Below are 22,754 nucleotides of genomic sequence, written 5' to 3' on the forward strand. Positions count from 1 at the left end.
TGACCAACTAATTTTAACTAAGATTAATCTTGTTCAGCAACGAAATGAGATCAATAGGATACTAATCTCACCATTGTCCATCTGAATCCATGTGATGTATCTTACCTTGTTTACAAGATCAAATAAAAGTGAAGAACTAAAGGCATAAATACTTCAGAGAGCCAAAAGGCATAAACCAAATTCAAAGGCTAGCCTACGCAGATGTTCAGAAAAACCCATGCTTACAAAAGGCGTTAAGAGTTCCATAAAGGTAAAGCGTTGGTTACATTATTGCATCTATTTTGGCAACATCGACCTATAAATATCAAAGCATGATTTTGAGGAGCTTATTAGGCAGAATCTCATCGAGAAAGTGCAAGGGACAGGTGGGATAAGGTACTTCTCATGCACGCACGGGGACCAACTATCATCGCCCCCCACACCCATATGCTTGTGATCAAGATGCACCTGTTAAACCATGTTTATCCAGTCAAGCCCAGAAAAGACACATCTACAGATATAGCACTAAATATTGAGGCTAGTTAACAAGTAAAGATCCCACGTCTAAAGCAATTAACTTAACTTGCTGATTGTAGAAAAGACTCAAGAAACATCAACAGGCATTCTCTCTCTTCCCCCATACCAACACAAACACATATGCAGGTGCTAGGCAGTAGACCACTAGATTCTTCCTCATTTGAGGAGTAAAAAAGCATCTTGGCGGGAAACTAGTTAAACTTATTTGGCACAAACAAAAAGCAAAAACGGAATAACAAGAAAGAGAAAAAGATAGAAAGCGTAAAGCAGAATAAAAACAAGAGGTCAAGAACAAAAGGAGTAAAAAGGAAAAGAAAAAAATTGATAAACATAGGGGTTCGAGAACTTCCCTACCTCAATCAACAATAAAAAGATGAATAAAACAACAAAATTACATTAATGAAGGAGTGTAAACAAAGAAAACTTATAGAAAACATCTGAATCACTTGGATCCAAATTAGAAGGCCAAGCTAGAAGTGGCACTGGCAACTAGCTAGAACAAAGGTTAAGATGATTTCAAGGATTGCCAAAAAGGTTTCAACTAAAAAAGGAAAAAGAAATATGATAATCAGTAGCATAAAAAATACATAAAGAGTTGGGTCTGTCTAACAAATAGTGTCCATTCCTCAAGGGTTTTATGTAGATATTTTATGCAGATATTCAAATTTTCACTGAAAACAATTGCAATAGGAAATAAATTATGATACAAATTCATACCTCAATATCATCACACTCAACGAGTTCTTCGTTGTGAGCAGCCTTCTCAAGCTCTGCAGTACCGTATTTGCTTGCATTCATTTGCATGGGTGGAGACCCTCCATAGCATGACACAAACAGACAAAGCCCGGCATCATTTTCAAATGTTACCCACCTTACATCTGCTCTGCCAGCACATTCACCAGGAACAATGTAAGGAACATGCATATCTTGAAGGGTTGTCTCATAGACTCCAACCTGGGCAGCTTCTTTACGGTCTGGATAACATTCAAAGGGACCTTTTCCATACCACTTTATTTGATTAAACGACTTATCTAAATGGAATTCCACCCCAATACGTGGTAGTGGTGGAAGGTCAGTTCTTGGATTAACATTGCATTCAACAATCACATCTCCAGTACCGTAAATAAAATAATTGATATCCACCTTGAAGATAGCTTTATCTTTCACTTCTGCTTCAGAAGAGTTTTCAATCTTCAAATTTTCATGATGCCCGGGCAAAGCTAATAAAACTACTTCAACATGGGCAACATGACTTGACAGCTCCTTCAATAAACAGCTCTCAGCGTGAAATGTCAGGTCATCAAGTGAAAATTCTTTCCACTTGGAAGCATAGCTTTTTGATCCTCCTCCTTTGTCATTATCTGTCAGCGCCCTCCAAAAGCATGGCAGAATACCCTTGGTCATAACTAGGGAGTCTTGGACCTGCATTTATCAGAAAGAACAATGTTCGGCAGAAGTGAACAAGAGAATATAGAACTAACATTTATGATTACAAATACCTTAGATGAATTAAGTCAAATTTTTATCTCCATTGTTTAAAAAGTACCATTAGCTTTTCTGTAGATTTTGTTTTATTATGCAACTTAGTGATCATAACAACATGATATTAGAAATGATCCATGCAGAATCATGAGAAACTCCTCTATTTTGGCATACTTATCAAGTCTTTTAAGTTACCCTCTCTTTACCTCCCTGTCTAATTTTGATTAGCAACATGGGGTTAAACAGATCTCTCACTGCTCTCAGTACTTGCTTAGAACAGCAATTTACTTAATAACAGTCTTACAAATCAGCTCACCCAAGGAGCATAACTAAATGAAAGGAATAACACGTAATAAATAGAAGAGAGAGTGAGCTGTTGGAGTCTCCAACAGCTAGATTTCTAGCCGTTGGAGACTCCAACAGCTAGTCTGTCATCAGCTGAAATATAAGCAGCTGATAAAAAGAGGGTAAAAATAAAAAGATAAAAAATACATAAAAAGAGGAATAAGAAAACAAGACTAAGAAATATAAAATTACACTATTACCCCTCATGAATTACAGATTTCTAACACAGAGTACATGACGATCATAGATCATCTTTACATTGACTTGTTCTCCAATGACATGCCAGCTGATACAAGTGCTTCACCAAAGTGGAAGCTCCTATAGGTACTACATTGCACCTTTGATAAAATTAAAGAAGCTCAGTAGCCACCTTACTTTGCTGACCTGATCTTCTACCTCTCCCTTCTATAATGAGCTCATTGAGCTGATAATATCCTTTCTGGTTTGAAGATATTACCATGTTTTGGTTGGAATTCAATTGTTCAGCGCTTTAAGACACATGCATATCTCACTAGAACAGCAGCACTCATCTTTGCTGCAACCTATCCAATGTACATAAAGTCAGAAACTAACTTTGTGAACTAGAACTGAAAACCTCATTCCCCATTTGTCATTTGAAATTGAATATAGGAGGATTTGCCTCCAACCTTTTACTAGAGATCTGTAATTTCCTGACAGTTCTGCATACAGGTTTCTTGTGCCAATCTATCTTTCAGTTTAATGAATGACCAGCATAAATGTACCCATCTACCATGCAGGAGCAACTATCTATCTATCTTGCATATATATGACCAAAATAAATGAATGACCAGGATAAATGTACCCATCTACCGTGCAGGAGCAAACAGTATATAAAGATAGACAGAACTTATTCTAACACTAGAACAAACTAAAAATAGGAAAAATAAAAATAAAAAAGAAGAAACTTAAAAAAAAAAAAGAATACTTCTGTCTGATGATTATGATCCTTAACCACAAAAATATAGTTCATGCTTTTCACAATGGAATACTGATATGATATTCTCTGATGAACACAAATTCGTGAAGTAACTATCTTCACATAAAGAACCCCCTATTTCTATAGTGGTGGAAACTACTGATCTTCTAAGAGATTGTTTAAATCATGTTCTAATGTGGGTAAAACAGATGCCCATCTTCATTCCTTGATGGGCCCTGCATATATACACAAACAAGGGATGCATCAAAACATGTTCCTTCTGCATTGAGGAATGTGTTTCTACACATCCATTCACATTCTACTAATTCGGCAGAATGTCCATGTTCATTCTCCTGCTATGACATGGCATCCTGCCTATCAAACATGATCTAAGGGCAGTTATTAGATGATCTAAGGGTAGTCATCAGATCTGATGTTTGGACATAGCCAAGAAAAAGTTTATAAACAGAAATTTAACCTTCCAACTATCAATTCTTCCTGTTTTTGAGTTGATGCTGATCTCCCAGCAATGCTGTTTGCTTACTCTAATAAACCCATCGATGCATTCACCTCGCAATCCAGAAAGCTCAGTCAAATCAATGACCTGCAGAAAATAAAGCTCCATGTAAGGGACGTGCAAGGCAATAGGGAAAAAAACAAAGAGTTAATGATGGCTATGGGTTGTGAGATTTGGCCTCAAGAGAACACATACAGAAGGAGAAGGTGAACTAGCAACAGGAACACAAAGCTGTGTGGAGGCAAGAACATGCCCTGCTTGGGCCCATATTGTTGTACTTCTGAGCTTAGCAGTAATTGTTAAAAATGCTTCGGCCAAAGCTAATGAATTGCAAAGTTGATACCAGGGACATGATTCCCACGCAATATCAAGACTGCTCTGAGGTTGAATTACAGGAAGATAGAAAAGCCCAGAACCCAGACAGGTCCCATCTCCAATCAACATCCAACTAAATTCTATGTTCTCCGTTGTTTCAAAATATTGTACGTTCATTACCTGTAGAATCAGAAGTTGGAGGAATGCACAGTTAAAATCTCATTGTAAAAAATTTATCATTCACTAATGCATACAAAAGTACCTTCACTACATCTCCTATCAGCATAATTTTTAGTGGCTGATAGACATACTTGACCTCTGAAAAACATCGTTCAAAAAAGTGATATAAGCATCCAATGTCACAAGGAGAAACATTAAAGTGAAAAGTGGCTAAGGCAGTAGTCCTACCATTTAATGCAGGATGAGGAGTTCGGTCAGGCCATATCAATCCATTCAAACAGAAGTTCAGATCATTAGGACAATCACCAAAATCGCCTCCATAAGCCCAGTGCTTTCTACCATCTGAACCTAGCTTCAATATGCCCTGTAAGGGAGGCAACAAGGTAATTGTTAGCATATACACATCGTGTGTTAATGGAAATAAACTGGTAGTTGCCAAACCTTCAACTGTTAGCAGATTGAAAAAACTCAAAAATTGGACATAAACTGTTTATTTATCTAGTCTACCACAAAGGGGGAGTGAAACGAGAAAGAAATGTGTGAAGGAAAAAGTCCCACATCAACTTAACAGCTTGACTTTATCTAGCATGCATTGTTTAGCAAGTGTTCAGACACTGCCCTCATAATCAAAGTAAAAATAAAAGTTACACAGATATTTCCAAGGAGGATGATATTTGAACCATAAAACTCGGATATAATCCAGAGCCACCTACTGAAATGCAGTTTTATCAGCAGATAACGTAAAGCACTGAACTAGATCATAATCTTGAAGTACTTAATTCCATGAAAATCTTGGAGGAACACAATTTATTTCCATTTGCCAATGACAACAAATATTTTGCTGGTAAAGGAAACTAGAATATAATCCTGATCTAAGCTACTCAAGAATGAAGCTGCTAGAAGTAAGTAGGCCACAAACAACCAAAAACTTTCAGACAAGCAAGGGAAGAATTTATTAATATGGTACATTGCCACTCCCCACAGTACCTGCCCTGCCTTATTGCACTTTTATCACTCATTCGTACATGCCTATTGAATTACGACTTGAATTCTTTTTAGGTAGTCTGGAAAAAGAACAAAGTGGCCATTGCACAGCAAGAGGTAAAAGCCATCTTGAGTTTCAGAACACAGGGCGTCAACAGAAACCCTTGCCTACAGAAAAAAGTCAGTGAAAACATCCAATAAACAGGTTATTCAGACTACCTCTTGAGAACGCAAACTACCACTGCCACTATCCATGTCTTGAGTTCATCTTACAACCTCAGCAATTTCATTTGATTAAAATGGACACATTGAAAAGCTTGTATTTATCAACTTAGAATCATAAAGATGTGTTTACAAACCATGAAGAAAACTCTTCTACATAGATGACATGCAAAGAGTTACCTGATCTACCCAATCCCAAATGAAACCTCCCTGAAGTCCAGGAATTGTATCTATTGCTTCCCAATATTCTTTGAGGTTCCCATTACTGTTTCCCATCGCATGAGAATACCTGGAACATTGAAAATTATGTTTAACATGTGAAACACAAGAAGAGAAGAATGAACTTTCGATATCCAAAAACTAATTTAGGAAAAAACACATACTCGCACAGAATTAGAGGTCTGAGTTCTGTGGGGTCCTTGGCAATCTTAATTATGTCCCACACGCGCATATACATAGGGCATATCACGTCTGTTGATGATGTTCTGGACCCACCTCCTTCATAATGCAAAAACCTTGAGGAATCCCTGCCTCTGATCCAGCCTATACTTGGTTCAGAAAAATACTGTTACTGACACCAACTCAAGCAGAAGCAAGAAAAGGTAATGTGGCAATGCCAAATGCCAGGACAGTTAATACCTGCTAAAGCAGAATGGTTAGGTCCATATCCAGATTCATTTCCTAGAGACCACAGGATGATGCAAGCATGGTTCTTGTCCCTTTCCACCATTCCTATAACTCTGTCCAACATATGGTAGGCCCACATAGGCTCCAAGGTAGGATGCTTTACACTTTTAGAAACGTCAAACCCATGTGTCTCTATGTTGGCTTCATCTATCATGTACATGCCAAACAAGTCACACAGCTCATACCATCGAGTATGCTGTGGGTAATGGCTATTTCTAACTGCATTAATGTTGTTTTGTTTCATCAAGACCAAATCCTGAAACAACAGAAAACAGATGATATTCTACAAGTGAAAATTAGGAAAAAGTGAAGTCAACAAAAATTACAACAGAAAAGCATTCATGGAGGTCAAATTGTCTATGTCAATTACCTTCACCATGCAAGCCTCAACATTTGTCTTTCCAAGACGGGGATGATGTTCATGCCTGTTGACTCCGCGTACCATCACAGCATTTCCATTGACAAGTAGCTGCTTAGGGGCTTGGGAGATTTGACGAATGCCAACTTGGCAAGACTCACATTCAATGATAGATCCTGAGGCATCTTTGAGGATGATGACTAGAACATAGAGATTGGGCTGGTATTCAGGAAAGAAAGGAAACTCCATCAGATTACAGTCAGCACTTTACAATGGGGTTGCTAGCACTTCAATTGATAAGAATCTGCATTTACTGGAGCACAAATTGAAAAATATCCAACTTTATCATCAGCTGTACGTCTGTAACCATAGGAAATTACATATGCTTGCTGCAATGACTAGCAAGTATTCCATTTCATAGCAGCTTCCATGTGTCTAACAACTTCCCATTTTAACTTTCATGCAGATGTGAATATATCAAAGTATGCCTAGACCCTTAAATGAACATGAGTAACAAATTTGAAACATTTTGCCAAGTTCAAGATTTTGTAAAACAAAGGCCTTGATAGGCCTGTACAAAAACTAAATACATGAAAATTTCAGATGAACTCGAATTATCCTATATGTCAAGAGTCAAGCTCAAATATATTATTAAGCAACTGTAGTTTGTGTACTCATTTTTTCCTGCCAAAGTGCCATTTTAAAAGGTCTCCCTCAGCATATTACCTTTTTGACAATAGAAAACTGGAGTTGAAACTTGAAAGTGTTCAAGAATAAATGTCTACATCAAAGTGGCAGCACAGATAAACCAGAAACCGGGTTAAGAAAAAAATTGGCAATTCGAAAGGTGAAAGATAATGCAGTTTGAGGCCACATTCCAGTCAAGAATGTTGCAAAAGAAACCATTTCTGTTCAGCCATTCTATGAAAATCTAGAGTGGCCAAAAAGGGCCACCTCCATTCAGCTGCATAGTACTTCATGAAATGCAAGGTTATATGTTTTGTCACAGACATCTCTACCAGGAAAAAAGATCATTTTTTGTACAAAAAAGAAGAAAAGGGGGAAAAAATCAAGTTGGCCAAGGAAAAGAGTTGAATGCAGTGGTACACAAACAGACATCATAAACAGAAGGTGTTTATCTTCAACCTGAAGAAAGGATCAACAAACGGAACAAAAATAGGGAACTAACAATTCAATGTTGTGAGTTTCTCACCCTTTCAGCAGACCAAAGTTTAGGCATATCCAATTTTCCCTTCAGTTTATAACCCTGAAATCCAATAATAGTACAGCATGGAGAAGAAGTCTCCATCTTAGTAGCTTCAGAACAGCATAAGTTTACACAACCATCAGGTTCATACCATGTTCCTGTTTCATACAGTTTAGCTTCTAAGGAGAATGTGCCGAATGTTTTATCGTCCAAGTTTCTTTTCTCAATTTTCACTTCAACCTGAAGCACAAATCCAAAGCTTGAGGAAGAGCAATTTCAAATATTCCTGATCAACTACAACAGCATCTAAAAACGACCAATCTTGAAATTGCACTAAACATCACATTTGTGCTTAATTGTTGCTTTACCCTTTTTTTTCCAAATTCTTGTGCTTAATAGAAAGTGAAACTCCATAAACAAACTGTGCAGACAAAAAAAACGGCCAACAGAGAATACTATCTACCATAGTAGAAAATTTTCATAAACATGATAGATAAAAGAAAATGAATCAATACCATTTGGATAATAAGGGCAATAAACCATATAATCGGACAACAGAACCGGACAATAAAAAAACATCAAAAATAAGAAAGATGAAAGAAACTCCATGAAGAACCACTTGTCAGTTTGTCACCTGATTAATGAAAGGACAGAGACAAAGTTATCAGAGAAACCGGAGAAAAGGAAAAAGGGGACACAGAGTAAGAACCCATCAAAAATGTAACTTTGGATGTTTGTAACTTAATCTGAATAGATAGGTATGCTCTTTGTTGCTTACCAGTTGTGAACAACTATAGAAACTCTTGGTTCTTGACCAACAAGTATTGATTGTTAAGTGGGTTCTTGATTTCTGATTGCTGGAATACCACACAGGCATGAAACTAAGCTATAAGCTATTTTATCAATTAAACCAACTACAAGACCACTACCTATGATGCTAAAAAAGAGCATGTAATAACCTGACATAAAAAGCTGTCTGGATATGTACAGACAATGTAGGCATTTGTGCTCTTTCAAAGATCACAGAGCTCACAGTTACTCACATTTTTAGGTCTGCAAAATCACATTTTTCTCCAAATGACAAGTTCCAAGACTTTTTTTCCTCACCAAGGACCAGGTTAAATACATCTGTAGGGTCTCACTTGGTCTAACATGATTTGAAAGGAAAAAAGCATCTGTAGCATATTAAACAATTAAAAGAAAAAAAACAATATCTACATACTACCGATAAATTTGCATGTCATTCAACATATAATTAATATATTGCTAATCATCTCTTTACAACCATGGATGCAAACCATGTCGATCAGGGGTTCACCTTGGAAACATATGCAAATGTCTCATAAATACCACCACCTATTTGTACGTAAAGTTGTGCCATCTTGGCATGGCATCTCTCAACTCTTTTACTGGAATTACATGGTCTGTCCAAGTTTCTTCCAGGAAGCATGTTTTAACATAGCCACATAGGTACAAGTGTTAAAGGCTATGTCACATGGGTGCGGGTAGGATACGGGTACGGACTCAGCAATTTTGAAAAAAATTGAACACGCAGATACGGCAAATTTTATATTCTAAAAAATGATAATATGAAAAAAAAAATTAAATTAATAGTTCACTCTTACAATCTCGTAAGAAAGTTTGTTTTATCACAAAAGTGTTGAGCATTTGAAAGGATTGTTCATGGAAATAATTGGATGCATCACAAAAAAGTGATAAAATGAAAAAAAAAATTAATTAATAGTTTATTTTTTGGCATGTCCACCCATGTCCCATGTCCAGATCCGTGTGTCGGCATGTCGGAGCGGGTACATGGGCTAAACTGCCATGTCCATGCCATATGAGGTTGAGAAGAAAGTAGACAACAACAGCATTGATAGTCACAAAGAAAAGGAGCATAATCCTTATCCTGTTCCTTCATCTTCATGTCCCCTGTTCAATTTCATGACTAGCCCATAAATGGCACACAAATATCTTGTGAAATGGCCATAAATGTAGACATTAACTCTATTATCTTACAGATAAATATGCTACAAATTTTATGTTACGCATAGAGAATTTCAATGACCTTAACATCCATCGCAACATGCATTTTATAAGTAACACTTTGAGCCTTTGAGGTACTTGCATCCTTCCACGCATGCACACAAGGAAGAGAGAGAGAGCAAAAGTATGCATCAAATAAAACTAAAACTTGCCTATGATGGTGAACTTTGAGAAAGTGAGAGCATATAAATGCCTTGGCTGAAAAGGAAAACTTCATTCTAGTAGATCTCTCTCTCTCTCTCTCTCTCTCTCTCTATATATATATATATATATATATATATATATATATTATAAAGAGAGAAAGGAATTGCAATCAGCCGACTACCTCTATCTATGGCCAGTTTGTTATTTATATTGTGTTGCTAAAAACCATTCCAAATGGTGGCAATGATCTTGGCCACGGATTTTAGCTATGGAACACACTTTTTATGATGGTTTTTAAGAACACAAAATAAAAAAATAATCATCCAGCCACAGAGGTAGCTGGCTGATTTCAATTCTTCTCCATAATATATATACACTGTACAATACTAACATACATGCAAATATCTGCTGTAATACTGTCATATTCAGTTATTCAGATGTCCAAACATATAAAACAAATTTGCTATATACTTTAACAACAGTCTATCTATATCCACAGCATCATAAAAAACCATGAAGCAAACTAAGGTGCCTAATATTGGCTACTAGTCAGTGGTCAGCTCAGTACCTCACCTGAGGTAGGGCCATAATATTAGTTTTAGGATGTAAAAACCACAGATAAGTTGTTAAGTGAGCTCAGTAAAATAAGCACATAAAAGTGACTAAGTAATACCAGCATACATCATAAATTGTCATTTGCATTTACAGTTGACCATTTACGTTATATTAACAGGTACCATTCATGAGAGCACCACACCAAAATTTTTAATCATAAAATACCTGATCGAAGAGTCACAGAAAACGTAGAAGAACTTTTCATTTTATTATTGTTGAAGACATTTTGCTCCATATACTTAAGAAAATAATTTAAAGTTTAAACCATGCCTAAAAACCTTTGGAACTGGTCAAAGCCATGTAAGTTAGCCACCAATAAATGGTTTGAAGAAATTTTAAACTAAAATAATAAGGACGTCTTATTCTGACCTGAATATCTGCACAAGTAAGCTTCTCATCTAGATCTGATCGGAAAAAGTAATCAGCTATAAACACCTGCATGAACAAAACTGCCAATGACCATGAACTGATGAACATGAACATAATTTTGTGAACCACCATAAGTAGTTCCTATAAAACCCAAAAAAAAAGACTGCTACGGATGTTCAGAACTAAATCATGCAAGAATTGATGATGGAAAGATTGTGGAAATAAAGGGTGAAGGTGTTGACACTCAAGGTCTTGAAATCCTAACAGGATAACAGCGTTCCAAATGATAAACAATTTCAAGCATTTATAATGAAATACTTATTACAGTGTCTGTTCATAGATCATTGACTCTCCTGTTTCCTTTTAAACCGTTATACAAATGCATGTCTTTTTTTATTCCTTCAAACTAATCACACAAATGAATATCGTGCTTGATTCCTTCAAACTATTTACACAGATTACCAGCAAACTATTGCTTGAGAAAGTTATCTGAACTCCTTGTCCTGCATCAGTCTAGAGTATGAAAACACATATAAAAGCTAAACTTTAAAAATATGATATCCAGAAGAGGATGGTAGACACTGGAATGGTGCTTCTTAGATACTGCAATGCTGCTTCATTATGTCAGTCAAACAATGCACAGCCCCTGAGAAAAAAAATTTTAAAAGAAAATATGATACATTGCAAACAAGCTATCATAACTAAACTTTCATTCCCATGAAGTAGACATGGCTGGATGGCTCAAGCTTCAGTATTGAGCACATGGTGGCATGATGCAACACAATCTTTCAGCAAAAGCATGCATATCTGCATGTAATTACATCCCAGAAGAGAATGGCAGCTTAACTATTGAATCAGGTTACTATTTTTCCTTCCAGGAAAAGAAGTGACCTGTTTGATTCGATGGTGATTGCACTGGAATATGGTGGGCTTGGCATCAACCCCCGAACTTCAAAAGGATACATAATTGCAGTCTACATCAGTTACACCAGATTATTGTCTGGGTGGTATTGGGACACTCAAGGCTACACGGGGGCTAAAGGATGGTCATGAAAGCGCAAATAATGGTAAAAAGGTGAGGCTCTTGGAGAGGCTAAATAGTGTGAATTTGATAGTGCAGAAAAGCTTAGTTACACAAATGGAAACCCTACTTAAGGATTGGCATTTCATGAAACAACTAGGTAAGCTGCTTCTCTTTAAAACTTTTTTGGTAAACCCGCTCTGGGTCCATACCCTCATGGAATGAGTATGAGCTATCATTCTATCAACCATCAACCTGGGTTTATGTCGATAACCTTATGGAATGAGTCCCAGCTATCAACTATCAACTTTGAGTTTAAGCCAATCCACTTCATGGATTTCAATGTGCACATTCTTAAAAAAGATGTAAAGAGCCAAGTTCTTGGAATGATTCTCCACTGGACAAGGTAACTAGAACACCAAGATAGATGACAAATCATCAAAGAATGTGCATCTAGACAGATATATTTTTGGTTGACTATGTTTTACCCTTTTCTCTCTCTTGTATTCCATAAATTTCCTCCTATGATCCTTCTCTTTTACTCAAAAAAACAGCTAAGCATGTTGATAAACTTACCTTGAACACAAATCCTTTTTTTCCAAATGTTTGAACTTCAAGGAAAATAGAAGCCTCCAATTAATGACAGAAAAACAAAAGATAAATGGACAAACTGACTATTGTCATGGAGAACAAAAATTGCCAAAGCAGCAATTTAAGTCTCTCTAACATAATACTTCCATAACCATGCTAACATAAGTTTAACAATTTGGAAATTTGACGCCAGAATCTCCAAGACCAGCATTTCCATAACCATGTTAACATAACTTCACTAAGTTAGAAACTTGACACCAGAATCCCCAAGACAAGCATTTTCATGGACAAATTAATACTTCAAAAATTTGGAAGTCTACAATAGAATCTACCAGGCAAGCATAAATATTAATATGTCTAAGGACTTCACCCGGGGTGGGTTAGCACTCATTTTTACAACTAATGTTTACAAAACCTTGACACATAAACATACAATATCTCAAAAGGAATAAATCGGACATAGTAGAGGAAAAACTACCTGAGGCTTAGCAAACAAAAGGACGTCTCTGTGAATGCCAGATAACCACCAGTGATCTTGATCCTCCAAGTAAGAGCCAGTACTCCATCTAACCACTTGAACAGCTAAGAGGTTCTCTTCAGGGGAACCAAAAGCATGGCAAAATTCCGTAATTTCAAACTCTGCGGGAAGCCTGCTGTCCTCACTGCATATAAAAGAAAAAAAATTAAGGCAAAAAATTATGACATAAAGTAAACTAGTAAAGATATATCACCCAAGCTGATTTCATAAATATATGACGGAAACTCAGAAACTAATCAAGTTTATCAAAAGCATGATCTTTTGCAACTGATAATGCACGCATTACAGGTTAGATTTAAGGAAAAGCATCGTATTCCTTTTGGATAAACAGGCCACAAGTGATATGCAACTGTGAATCTCGTGGAGAGTTATATGTGTGCTACAATTACGGGCACATGCAAACATAGTTGGACCTTTTTAATGTTGTTTTTTCTTTTCTCACAAAGTCCAACCTCTCATATACAATCTATGCTCTATAAGGTTGATTCGGTGAAGATCTGTTTCTGAATTACTTATGTATGGATGTGTCGGCCTATGTCACATGGGTGAGGGTCTGAGTGCAAACACAGGTGTGGGTGTGTGGATAGGGCAGCACATAGATATATGTATACAATACATACATATATAAAACGTGTGTGTGTGTGTATATATATATATATATATATATATAAGCAAACAAACACATAAATTCATTGTTTGTATTCATAAAAATATATGTTACTGAACAAAAAATACTAAAATATACCAAAACATACAAAAGAACGCTACAAAAATTAAAACTGTTGTGTCCCATATCCACACCCCTGTTCAGTCATGTCGACATGGTACTTCTGCCTTTTAGAGATGCCCGTGTGACTGAGGTGTCAGCCTTTTCTGGTAAACTGAACAGCCAAAATCACATCAAACTTTGTAGGCTGAGTCACTTTTTATCCATCTCTTCGTTGAACTCCACAAATAGTTGACTTATAGATGTTGAACAATGTTGAACACAAATATACTGTTGGATCAGGTCAAAACAATTTGTACTATAACATCCAAATTAGATTGTGCATATAATAACAGTAGCAAATATACATACATAGATACTGTTAGGGACTATGCGTGATCTTTGTTTTCTTCTTTTATTTTTCTGTATTTTTTTGTATCCTTACTTTATTCTTCACTTTTGTACTCAAATGAAAGAGCCATGGGAGACACCGATGGCTAAAATTCTAGCTGCTGGGCCTCCAATGGCTCTTTTCTTAGGCTTATTTAGGGGACCATCTGGTCCCATTCTTTGTAAGCTTCTTTTAAGCTACTCTGTATCATTGGTTTGTGCCTTGGTGCATAGTTTTTCCCATTCCGTCCTATCACAAGTGCTCCTTTGTCAAGATATTGGTGTGAGAAATATAGATTCTTATCTATATTATTTTCTCGTGAACATCAGGTAATTGTCTTCATTGAAGACGATTTCACCTACCTTGATATAGGTTAGAGTAAATATCTTGATCTTTACATGGTATCAGAGAAAGAAGATGATCTTGTCATGACTCTTTTGAAGTATTGTTGTGATGAAAGACTGTGGAAGCATTGAAGTTTTTGTGGCTGCTTTGTGGCTAGTCAGAGAAATTTCTTTTGGCTACCTCACATGCTTCCTTTCCCGGTGTGTTTACCTCGTTGCTCTCTTGGGTCTATTTCTTTTTAAATGGAGGATGAGGAAATCTTTACTCTTTAACCATTCATTGAATTTATGCCTACAAACTATGTGACATGAGTTCCACTATGAAGCATTCATAGGAGGTAAAGGTCTTTGAGGATTTGTTGATGGTTCCAAAAATGGACCAAAATTGTTTCCTACCAAAAGCATGGATGGAAAAGCTAAAAAATCAAAATGAATGGAAAAAGAGAAGGCAATTAGGGAATATGAGAAAAAGTGGAAAGAATGGAAAAACTAGTCCTCACTCCTTACAAAGTTGTGTCTTGGCTTTATAAATAGTATTGATTCTTCTATGAGTGCTTAACTAACTAAGTTTGAGCTTGTCGACAAAGAAGGGAGTTTTTTAAGGAGATACCTACTATGAAAAATGTAGCTGATAAATGGAATGTTCAAGTGAAAGTCTCCAATAATCCTATTTACAACATGGAGATATGTCTATGAAGAATTATGGTGAACTATCTCAATTATGGGATGAAGTGTCCAACTTATAGCCTAAATGTGATGATCAGCATGAATTATCTGTGCTAACCAAAGTTGCAGTAGAGAAGATATATAACAAAATCAACATTTGGAGAAAAATATCCATAACAATTGAAAAAACTGCATACACTACAATTACAGAAAATGCTTCAACATCATCGACATGGAAACACTCAATCAACCACAGAGACATATATGATTTCACATCGACAAAAGTAAAAACATGGATCATAAAATGTGAAAAATACAATAAGATGCAAGAAAATCAAGTAGATGGAGCTATACCCAAACAAAATGTCTTGAAGCTACACAAAAAGACATACTTCTTCTTTATCCAAAGAGAAAATTTCTTCCCAAAGACCTTAAGGATCAGATACGAACCTATATCCTACAGGCATGCCATTTACCCATGCTCGAAAAGCAGAATCAACACCCTCAAAGTGTAAGAAGATACGACGACCTCAATAAGATCATTAGCAAGGCAAAGAAAATTAGTCAGGATATGGAAGACATAAGATCTCCATACAAGTCAAAAAGTATGTCCAACTTCCCTTGTCTCAAACATGTTAAGAATTGTGTGTATGTTGTAAAAGAATTGGACAATGCCCACCAACAAACTTATCACATGAGAAAAATACCAAACAGTTAACAAAATTAAAGATTATGTAAACAAGAAGGGAAAATAATAAAACAATTCTTATTTCTTACCTTCCCATTCTTTGGGAAGAGTGAAATGCCTTCTGTAACAACCTGTTGGGTTGTCAACTGGAATATTTGGTGGATCTAATGGAAAGGGATACAGAGTGTTCGTATAAATAGGCCGATCAAAACCATGCATTTGCCAATTGGAAGGAACTGTTAAAATTAATGAAACCAACACATTAGAAAATCTAATTCTAGTTAGGCCAGAGCAGAGAAAATACTTATCTCTGAATTAAAATAAAAGTTTAAATATATAGAAATAAGCTTGGTCTATAGCATCAATACAAATAAGCACCTGCCGTTAAAGTGAAAAAAAAAAAGCTCAGATGAAAATTACACAGTTTTGCTAGTTCCATGTTCATACACAACGTTAACCCTGGGCCAAGTGGAACTAACAAAACAATGGATGGCCAATTTTAAGTCATTAGTGTGAACAGGCATAGGAACTAATAACCTTATGAAGCAGCTTCTACATGTCTAACATGTGCCTGGTTTTGAATGCTTTTCTATGTTATTGCTTTATGTTACAAACAACTAGCATTATGATTATCAAACACATTATTGCCAGCATTCACTTGGTCATGTCTTTGTTGAATATGCTGTCTTGGTGTATTTCAGAGTTTAACCTAATGAGAAATACTACGAGTTTTATATTTGCATCTTCATAGTGATTGTTCACCGTAGTTGCCAATCCCACACCAATCCATTTTCTCCAGAATAAGGAATGCCATCATATGTAAATAACAACAACAGCAGGAATCTCTTCTTCGAAGGGCCACTTTGACAGTATCACATACATATGACGCAACTCTCACAAAGAAAACACTCATTCGTCAATGTATAGTCCTTTAAACCAAATGAAATGTGACCATGCATAAACAACGTTTTTCCTATATGTATCTTTAAATTGAAGAGTACAGCTTAAAGAAACAATGACCACTTCCACTTTTGGTGGACAGACAAAGGAGCAAGCAGTATAAGATAATGTCACATAAAATTAGTTGACATCAGAGACAGGGGCCCCCATGGCTTGGGGTGTGCAGAGGCCCCTCATGCAGTTTCTCATTTCAAAATTTGCCATTCTAAAAAAGGGGAAAAAAAAGTTTCTTATGGAATGGCAATTATAACAAAGTATAGAAATAAATTGTCGCGTTTCTTTTGTACAGATTTCACATAAAGTTTGATCTAGATAAATTTTTATGAACACCCAACTTCTTATCGAAAATCCATTTCAGGCAGCCATTTCATCTTTTAGTATGGACTTAGTTTTCTTTACAACGTATAAATAAAAATCTCAAGTGAACTTTTATTGGGACAAACTCCCAAGAAGACGGTCCATTAAGTGGCCTCACCTTTCTGTCATATTAAAAAAATCTTAAAAAATGTCATTAAAATTATAGTGTTCATTAACTTATTATGTTATTCTCATGCAGTAGTACAATTTGTTATTCACTTAGTAAGAACCTACATTTATTTTAATGTACATATGATTTTAGAAAAAAAACTCATGAAAATTTTGTGTATTTGTCTAGCTATTACTAAAAACAACACAACTTTGTCATTTTCAACTTAGAAACAGGAAGGGACAAAGGCTGTCATCTAAAACCACATTTTAAAAGATTCTGGAAAATAAACTAAATGATGTTTTCAAATTTTTTAGAAAAACTTTAGAAATATATATGATATAAGATAATGAAAAAAGATGTAAAGTGTTAAAATTAATTGGATTTTAGAAAAACGCAATAGTTCCAATATTGTTATTGGATATTATAGTACAAAAGTTCCTGCCTTATTCATAATAGATAAAAATAGCATTTTTTTCTTCAAAAGAAACCACATCTTCTATTGAGGGGAAAATCTTACCTGCAGCTACATTTTAGATTTTACTAAATGATAAGACAGTGGCCCCTGTGTCTTAACTTTTTGACTCTGTCACTGATTTGCATATGAGAGAAAAAGACAAACCTGGCAGCTCTTCCCAATTGACATCTTCAAATGTACTCTCATAGAACCTCACAGGTGTTTCTGTGGGGCTAGTTGCCAAATAAAATTTCCAATAACCACTCAATGAGTGAACAAACGGCAAGCCTTCAACCCAATAGCTAGCACTCTCTAAAGAACTAGAAACAGCATCGTCATTCCATGTGGCTAAGTTGGAAACCAGCACATCAACTTTGTTTCTCTTGTACCAATACTTGAGAGCTCCTGCAAACAGCAGTTGAGTTTATGTTTCCAATGAATGTCCAAAAATATGTCAAGAATACATAGCAGAAATATATGCAGAAATATATGAAGGATGCCAAATTCAACTATCTGCACTAAAAGATGCAAAAAAAAAAAACAGTTGAAAACAAAAAACAGAAACCCTAAACATGTTCGCATATGCAGTCCAATAATAATATCAGCACTCAGCAGATTAAGGATTATCTAGTCCTTCTCACTTTCCTGTATGCACATAATGCATCCATTGATAGTTACATTTACACCTAATCAATGAGTATCTAGGAAGATTCAACAGAAAGTTCACCCTTCAGTCAGTTTTTTGTGTGTGTGTGTGTGTATGTGTGTGTGTGTGTGTGTGTATATATATATATATATATATATATATATATATATATGAGAGAGAGAGGAACCCGTTTAGGTAAAATATTCTTGTTTTCCATTGCTTATGATGGAAAGATTTCATTGGAATTAATTCTGATCTTATGAATCCGGGTGCACCTTTTCGGTTGAACGAGAACGTCCGTTTTCGTGCTGTTGGATCAGGAAAATGCTGATCGCCAGCTTACATTTGTAAGGATTTTGCGTCGTAGTCCATAGGATGCTGGTGTTTCAGCTAAAGCGGGAGTAATGGTCACAGCTTGTACGCATACTTTATTTTTACGTTATTAATAATGAAAGGATGTTTATAGCGGCAGAGGCCACATGCCAAGTGTAGGTAGTAGTAGCCCTTTATGACCTTTTAGCTATCCACGGCATTTCTAAAAACATTGAACGAATGACAGAAATGCTATTCGCGAATTTGTTTTAGTCATATGGAGCAAAAAGAACAAATAATTCGGCCTGAGTTAGTCAATGCGCTTCGGGTCAGTTAAACACCGATGCTGACATCAGATTCACTAGAACCTTCTCGTCAAAGAGATGAACTCTGTACAGGTGCCATCACGAATTTGTGATGGAAATCTTTCCCTACAAAAAATGGAAAACAAGAACTTCATACCGATGTTTAACTCTACAAACTCAAACGAAAATCCCTATCTACAAGTTTTTCCAATCAATCCACGACCCTGAGAAGCAATATAAGATCACCATTTCGTCCACAACAGCGACTAACCAAATCTAAACAACAACAGAATGTGCAAAGACAATCACTCCAAATAGAGGATCCTCATCCAACTCCAAGGCCACGAGGCAATTCAGCAACATGCATAGATCGTTTAAGCGAGTGTCTCAAAAACAGAAACGCGACTCACCTTCGACCGTGTCGTGGCACTGCAGCGGCACGTGAGCGTCGCGCTTCCGCCACTTGATGATCGCAGGATCTTCCCAAACTCTATCGCCATTCCAGATCGAGGAGACGACTCCGCCGGTCAGAGCTGACGTCATCTCGCCGGAGAAGGGGAAAACCCTAGAACCGGACCATCTGAAAACCAAAATGTGCGTGCGATTCCGGGAGGAGACAGTAGACACCCGTTCGCGACTCAGTTCTCGACAACAATAATCATCGTTCGACTCATAGCTGAACCTCTTTTGCACAGAAAAAACAAGCCGTCCTCAATAACTATTGAAACGCTCACACGTGAGGGATACGATCGCCATTTCTTGATAGATGGTGACTGTTGAAACGTTCGGCTTGCTTTTTACATCATTCCTGGCGTCACATCTTTCCGCCAAGAAAATATCTTCCCAAGAAATGGCACCTTTGTACAACACCGAAGAAACGTCCGCTGTATTCGCGTAATAAAATATGGAATTGTTTTTTGGAAACGCTACGTGTTGAAGTTTAATTTTATTTACTTTAACTCTCTTTCCAGTACCAAAATGTTTCCATTGGTGTTAAATAGAAGGTCCCTCCCCCATAAAGGCAAGAGAGGTATGGGTGAAAATTGTATCTCTAAAAAATGGCAAAATTGTCTTCCAAATTAGAGGTGGAAACACTATTTTTTTCATTATAGGCATAACACGGGATCTCTGTAAGGGTGAACATGAATAGAGTCGAACCCAAGTTCAATCAACTGGAACTCGACTCGGCTGGAGCTTGACAGCAGCAACTCGAGCTCGACTCGATAGTTACATGTTGAACTCGACTCGACTAAGGCTTGACAAACTCGTTTGAATATATCAACTTGATTAAGGTTCAACAAACTCGTTTGAATATATCGATTTGATTAAGACTCGACAAACTCAATTAAGGTTCAAATTCGACTCAGGCAGTTACATGTTGAGCTCGAACTCAACTTGATTATTTGAATGAGTCGACTCATGAACTCGAGCTCGACTCGTTAAGCAAATGGTTCGGCTCGAACTTGGTCACAAGCCGAGCTTTAACGAGTCAAGCTCGAGCTCGAGTAGCTCGACTCATTGTTCACCCCTAGATCTCCCTATAGCATCCTTCCCTTCATATCATAAAAATCAATAACCATGGATCTTAGATCCGTAGGGATCTGAGATTACTAAAGATCTTAGATCCTCACATTTAAGGTCAGACCTCCTTCTATCCTACCTTGAATGCATGGTTTTTAACATATAACGTGGATTTAAAATCACATTACTGAGCAAAATGAGGTTCTAGGAAGACACACTTTTTAATGCAATATCATATCTAAGATCATGCAATATCATATCTAAGATCTGATGCTATCAAAATACAACCTAAGGTACAATAACTTGGACATCTTAGCTAGGGACGTGCGACATTTTTCTTGTGAAAAGCTTACTACTGTTGCTTCGAATAAAAAATCTGGTTGTATTTGTTCAAGTTGTCAACTTGGAAAGGCCAGAACCGAAGCAAACACATCTAAATTAATTAGAGAGTGCCAAGATATATGGACACAAAAATTCTTTAGGGCCGTTTGATGCATTGGAAATATGGAGTTGGAAAGAAGTTTCCATAAACTTATTTTTAGGAAATGAAGAAATTAAAACAAAATCCAGATTTTCAAAACCTCTTTGTGTTTGTTATACTGGGTTTATGTTCCATGAAATAACTTTTTCAGTAGTTTGATAAAAATAAAAGAAGAAAACGGTAGCTTTATTTATCCTGGAATTTTTTTCCCACCCCTTGAAATGGAAAAAAATTTCTTTTTATGAAAATCAACTCAACGTTCAATTTTTTCATCTCAAGTTTGATGGGTAAGAAAAATTTTCAAAAATTTAAATTTTATTTACATGGCTACAAGAAATATTCTGCCCAACAAATGGGCCTTTAATGATGAGCCAAGGTTCCTCGTTTCTTTTATTTCGGATGAGCACGAGGTTAACAACTTATTGCTTAAAGAACATCTAAAGGGACTTCCATTCCTTCCTATCTTCAAGGTCTTGAACTGAGTCAGGACTTAAGTGGGCTACAGTATACTCATCAACTAGAGTGTCGCGATCTCATCTTTCAAGGTTCAAAAAAGAGCACCCACGAAAATCAAATAGCCGACGTGCCTTTTATGCATATTCCTGTTTGACCAGCGATGCCATACTTTTCGATACATGAAACTCAATCTCCACTTCCAACCACATTTAAAAAGCTGTCGAAGAAAAATAAGAACTTCAGTTGGTGCCAAGTCATCATGAAGATTCTCATTATCTTTCCTTCCCTTCACTCATTGATGCACATGGATCTTATTTCTAACATGAATAAAATTCATTGAGCAAGTGTTGCTCGTCAAAATCTGCCACAACCATGAGTGGGCACTCGAAATGTACCTTATGGGCCGTTCGGCATCCGCAGGGTCGAAGGGAGGAGGTGCACGCTTGGGCCATGGCCTCACTCCAATGAATTAAAAAAAAATACATTGAAAAAATTAAAAAAAATTTAGTTGCGTCATGTATGGTTTGGATTCAGGTTCATTTTGACCCCACATGAACTGCATAATAAATCCGAGTCCAATTAGAATCCAGATCCATTTCTTCACCTAATCTTGCTGAATGGCTCCTGTTTCATTCAATAGACACACAACTATCAAGTGAACAGTAAAAAACATACTTCATGTATACAAGGATCATTGTCAATCCTTTTATAATATATTTATCTGAATCATAGGATTAGTCTATTCTTCTCCTAAACATCTTTTTGTTTTTAAAATCCTGCTTGATACTCATTAATAGCAGGAAAAGTAGGCAAGTTGAATTAAAGGTGTTTGGCTTGGCATGCTGGGTCTGAGTTGTACTTGTGGACGCCACCAAATAGTATGAGGGGGCAATGGTACAGAGAGGTAGGGCTTCAGCCATTATAGAAGTAGTTGAGCTTCTGAATCTTGTCTGCTACCATCTCATCAAGCACAAAAATAGTGTTTTAAGCAGACATGCTGTAGAAGTGCAGTTAAGTCTCACAGTCAAGATGTTGTTTTCCTGTATGATAAATGAAAAAGGTTGTTAGAAGATGCACATGGTTTCGAAATGCCGGTTTGTCGGTTGTCGCTGATGTAGTTGAAAATCGATGGATTTGATTACGATCGTAGAACTAATACACCTTGATGGTCGCCTCTACGACCTGGGAAGTTCGCCCATTAAAGCGATACGTGAGCTGGGTTCAGAACATCGTGAGACATTTCGGTCCATATCGAGTGTGGGTGTTGAGGAATTCAGAGGA

At 36.6% G+C, this 22,754-nt stretch overlaps 1 protein-coding gene across 2 annotated transcripts; it reads right to left on the reverse strand.

Annotated features, from left to right (window-relative positions):
* On the reverse strand, nt 1-19,656 carry LOC116251061 (uncharacterized). Of its 2 annotated transcripts, XM_031625132.2 has the most exons (17): nt 19,426-19,656; nt 17,918-18,157; nt 15,959-16,105; nt 15,632-15,710; nt 13,015-13,198; nt 10,925-10,990; nt 7,757-7,990; nt 6,556-6,762; nt 6,138-6,441; nt 5,882-6,041; nt 5,679-5,787; nt 4,521-4,656; nt 4,375-4,430; nt 3,993-4,292; nt 3,759-3,884; nt 1,234-1,938; nt 1-447 (listed from the first exon to the last, which is right to left on the reverse strand). In XM_031625132.2, exons 1-17 carry the CDS (start codon nt 19,556-19,558, stop codon nt 277-279), a joined length of 3,357 nt encoding a protein of 1,118 aa, XP_031480992.1. In that variant the 5' UTR covers nt 19,559-19,656; the 3' UTR covers nt 1-276. The 2 variants fall into 2 exon arrangements, with proteins under 2 accessions (XP_031480992.1, XP_031480998.1); XM_031625138.2 differs by lacking the exons at nt 15,632-15,710; nt 17,918-18,157; nt 19,426-19,656 and having other exon boundaries at nt 15,959-16,098.
* Nucleotides 19,657-22,754: the final 3,098 nt, after the last annotated feature.

This window comes from Nymphaea colorata, chromosome 1, assembly GCF_008831285.2.
Source record: "Nymphaea colorata isolate Beijing-Zhang1983 chromosome 1, ASM883128v2, whole genome shotgun sequence".
NCBI lineage: Eukaryota > Viridiplantae > Streptophyta > Magnoliopsida > Nymphaeales > Nymphaeaceae > Nymphaea > Nymphaea colorata.

What these genes read in the sequence shown, in the direction of transcription:
- LOC116251061 (XM_031625132.2), bottom strand. Translation starts at nt 19,558, where the DNA reads ATGACGTCAGCTCTGACCGGCGGAGTCGTCTCCTCGATCTGGAATGGC. An exon ending in AGACCTCTAATTCTGTGCGA is followed by an intron (nt 5,788 to 5,881) that starts GTATGTGTTTTT and finishes TCAATGTTCCAG; the next exon opens with GTATTCTCATGCGATGGGAA. An exon ending in CTAGTTCACCTTCTCCTTCT is followed by an intron (nt 3,885 to 3,992) that starts GTATGTGTTCTC and finishes TATTTTCTGCAG; the next exon opens with GTCATTGATTTGACTGAGCT.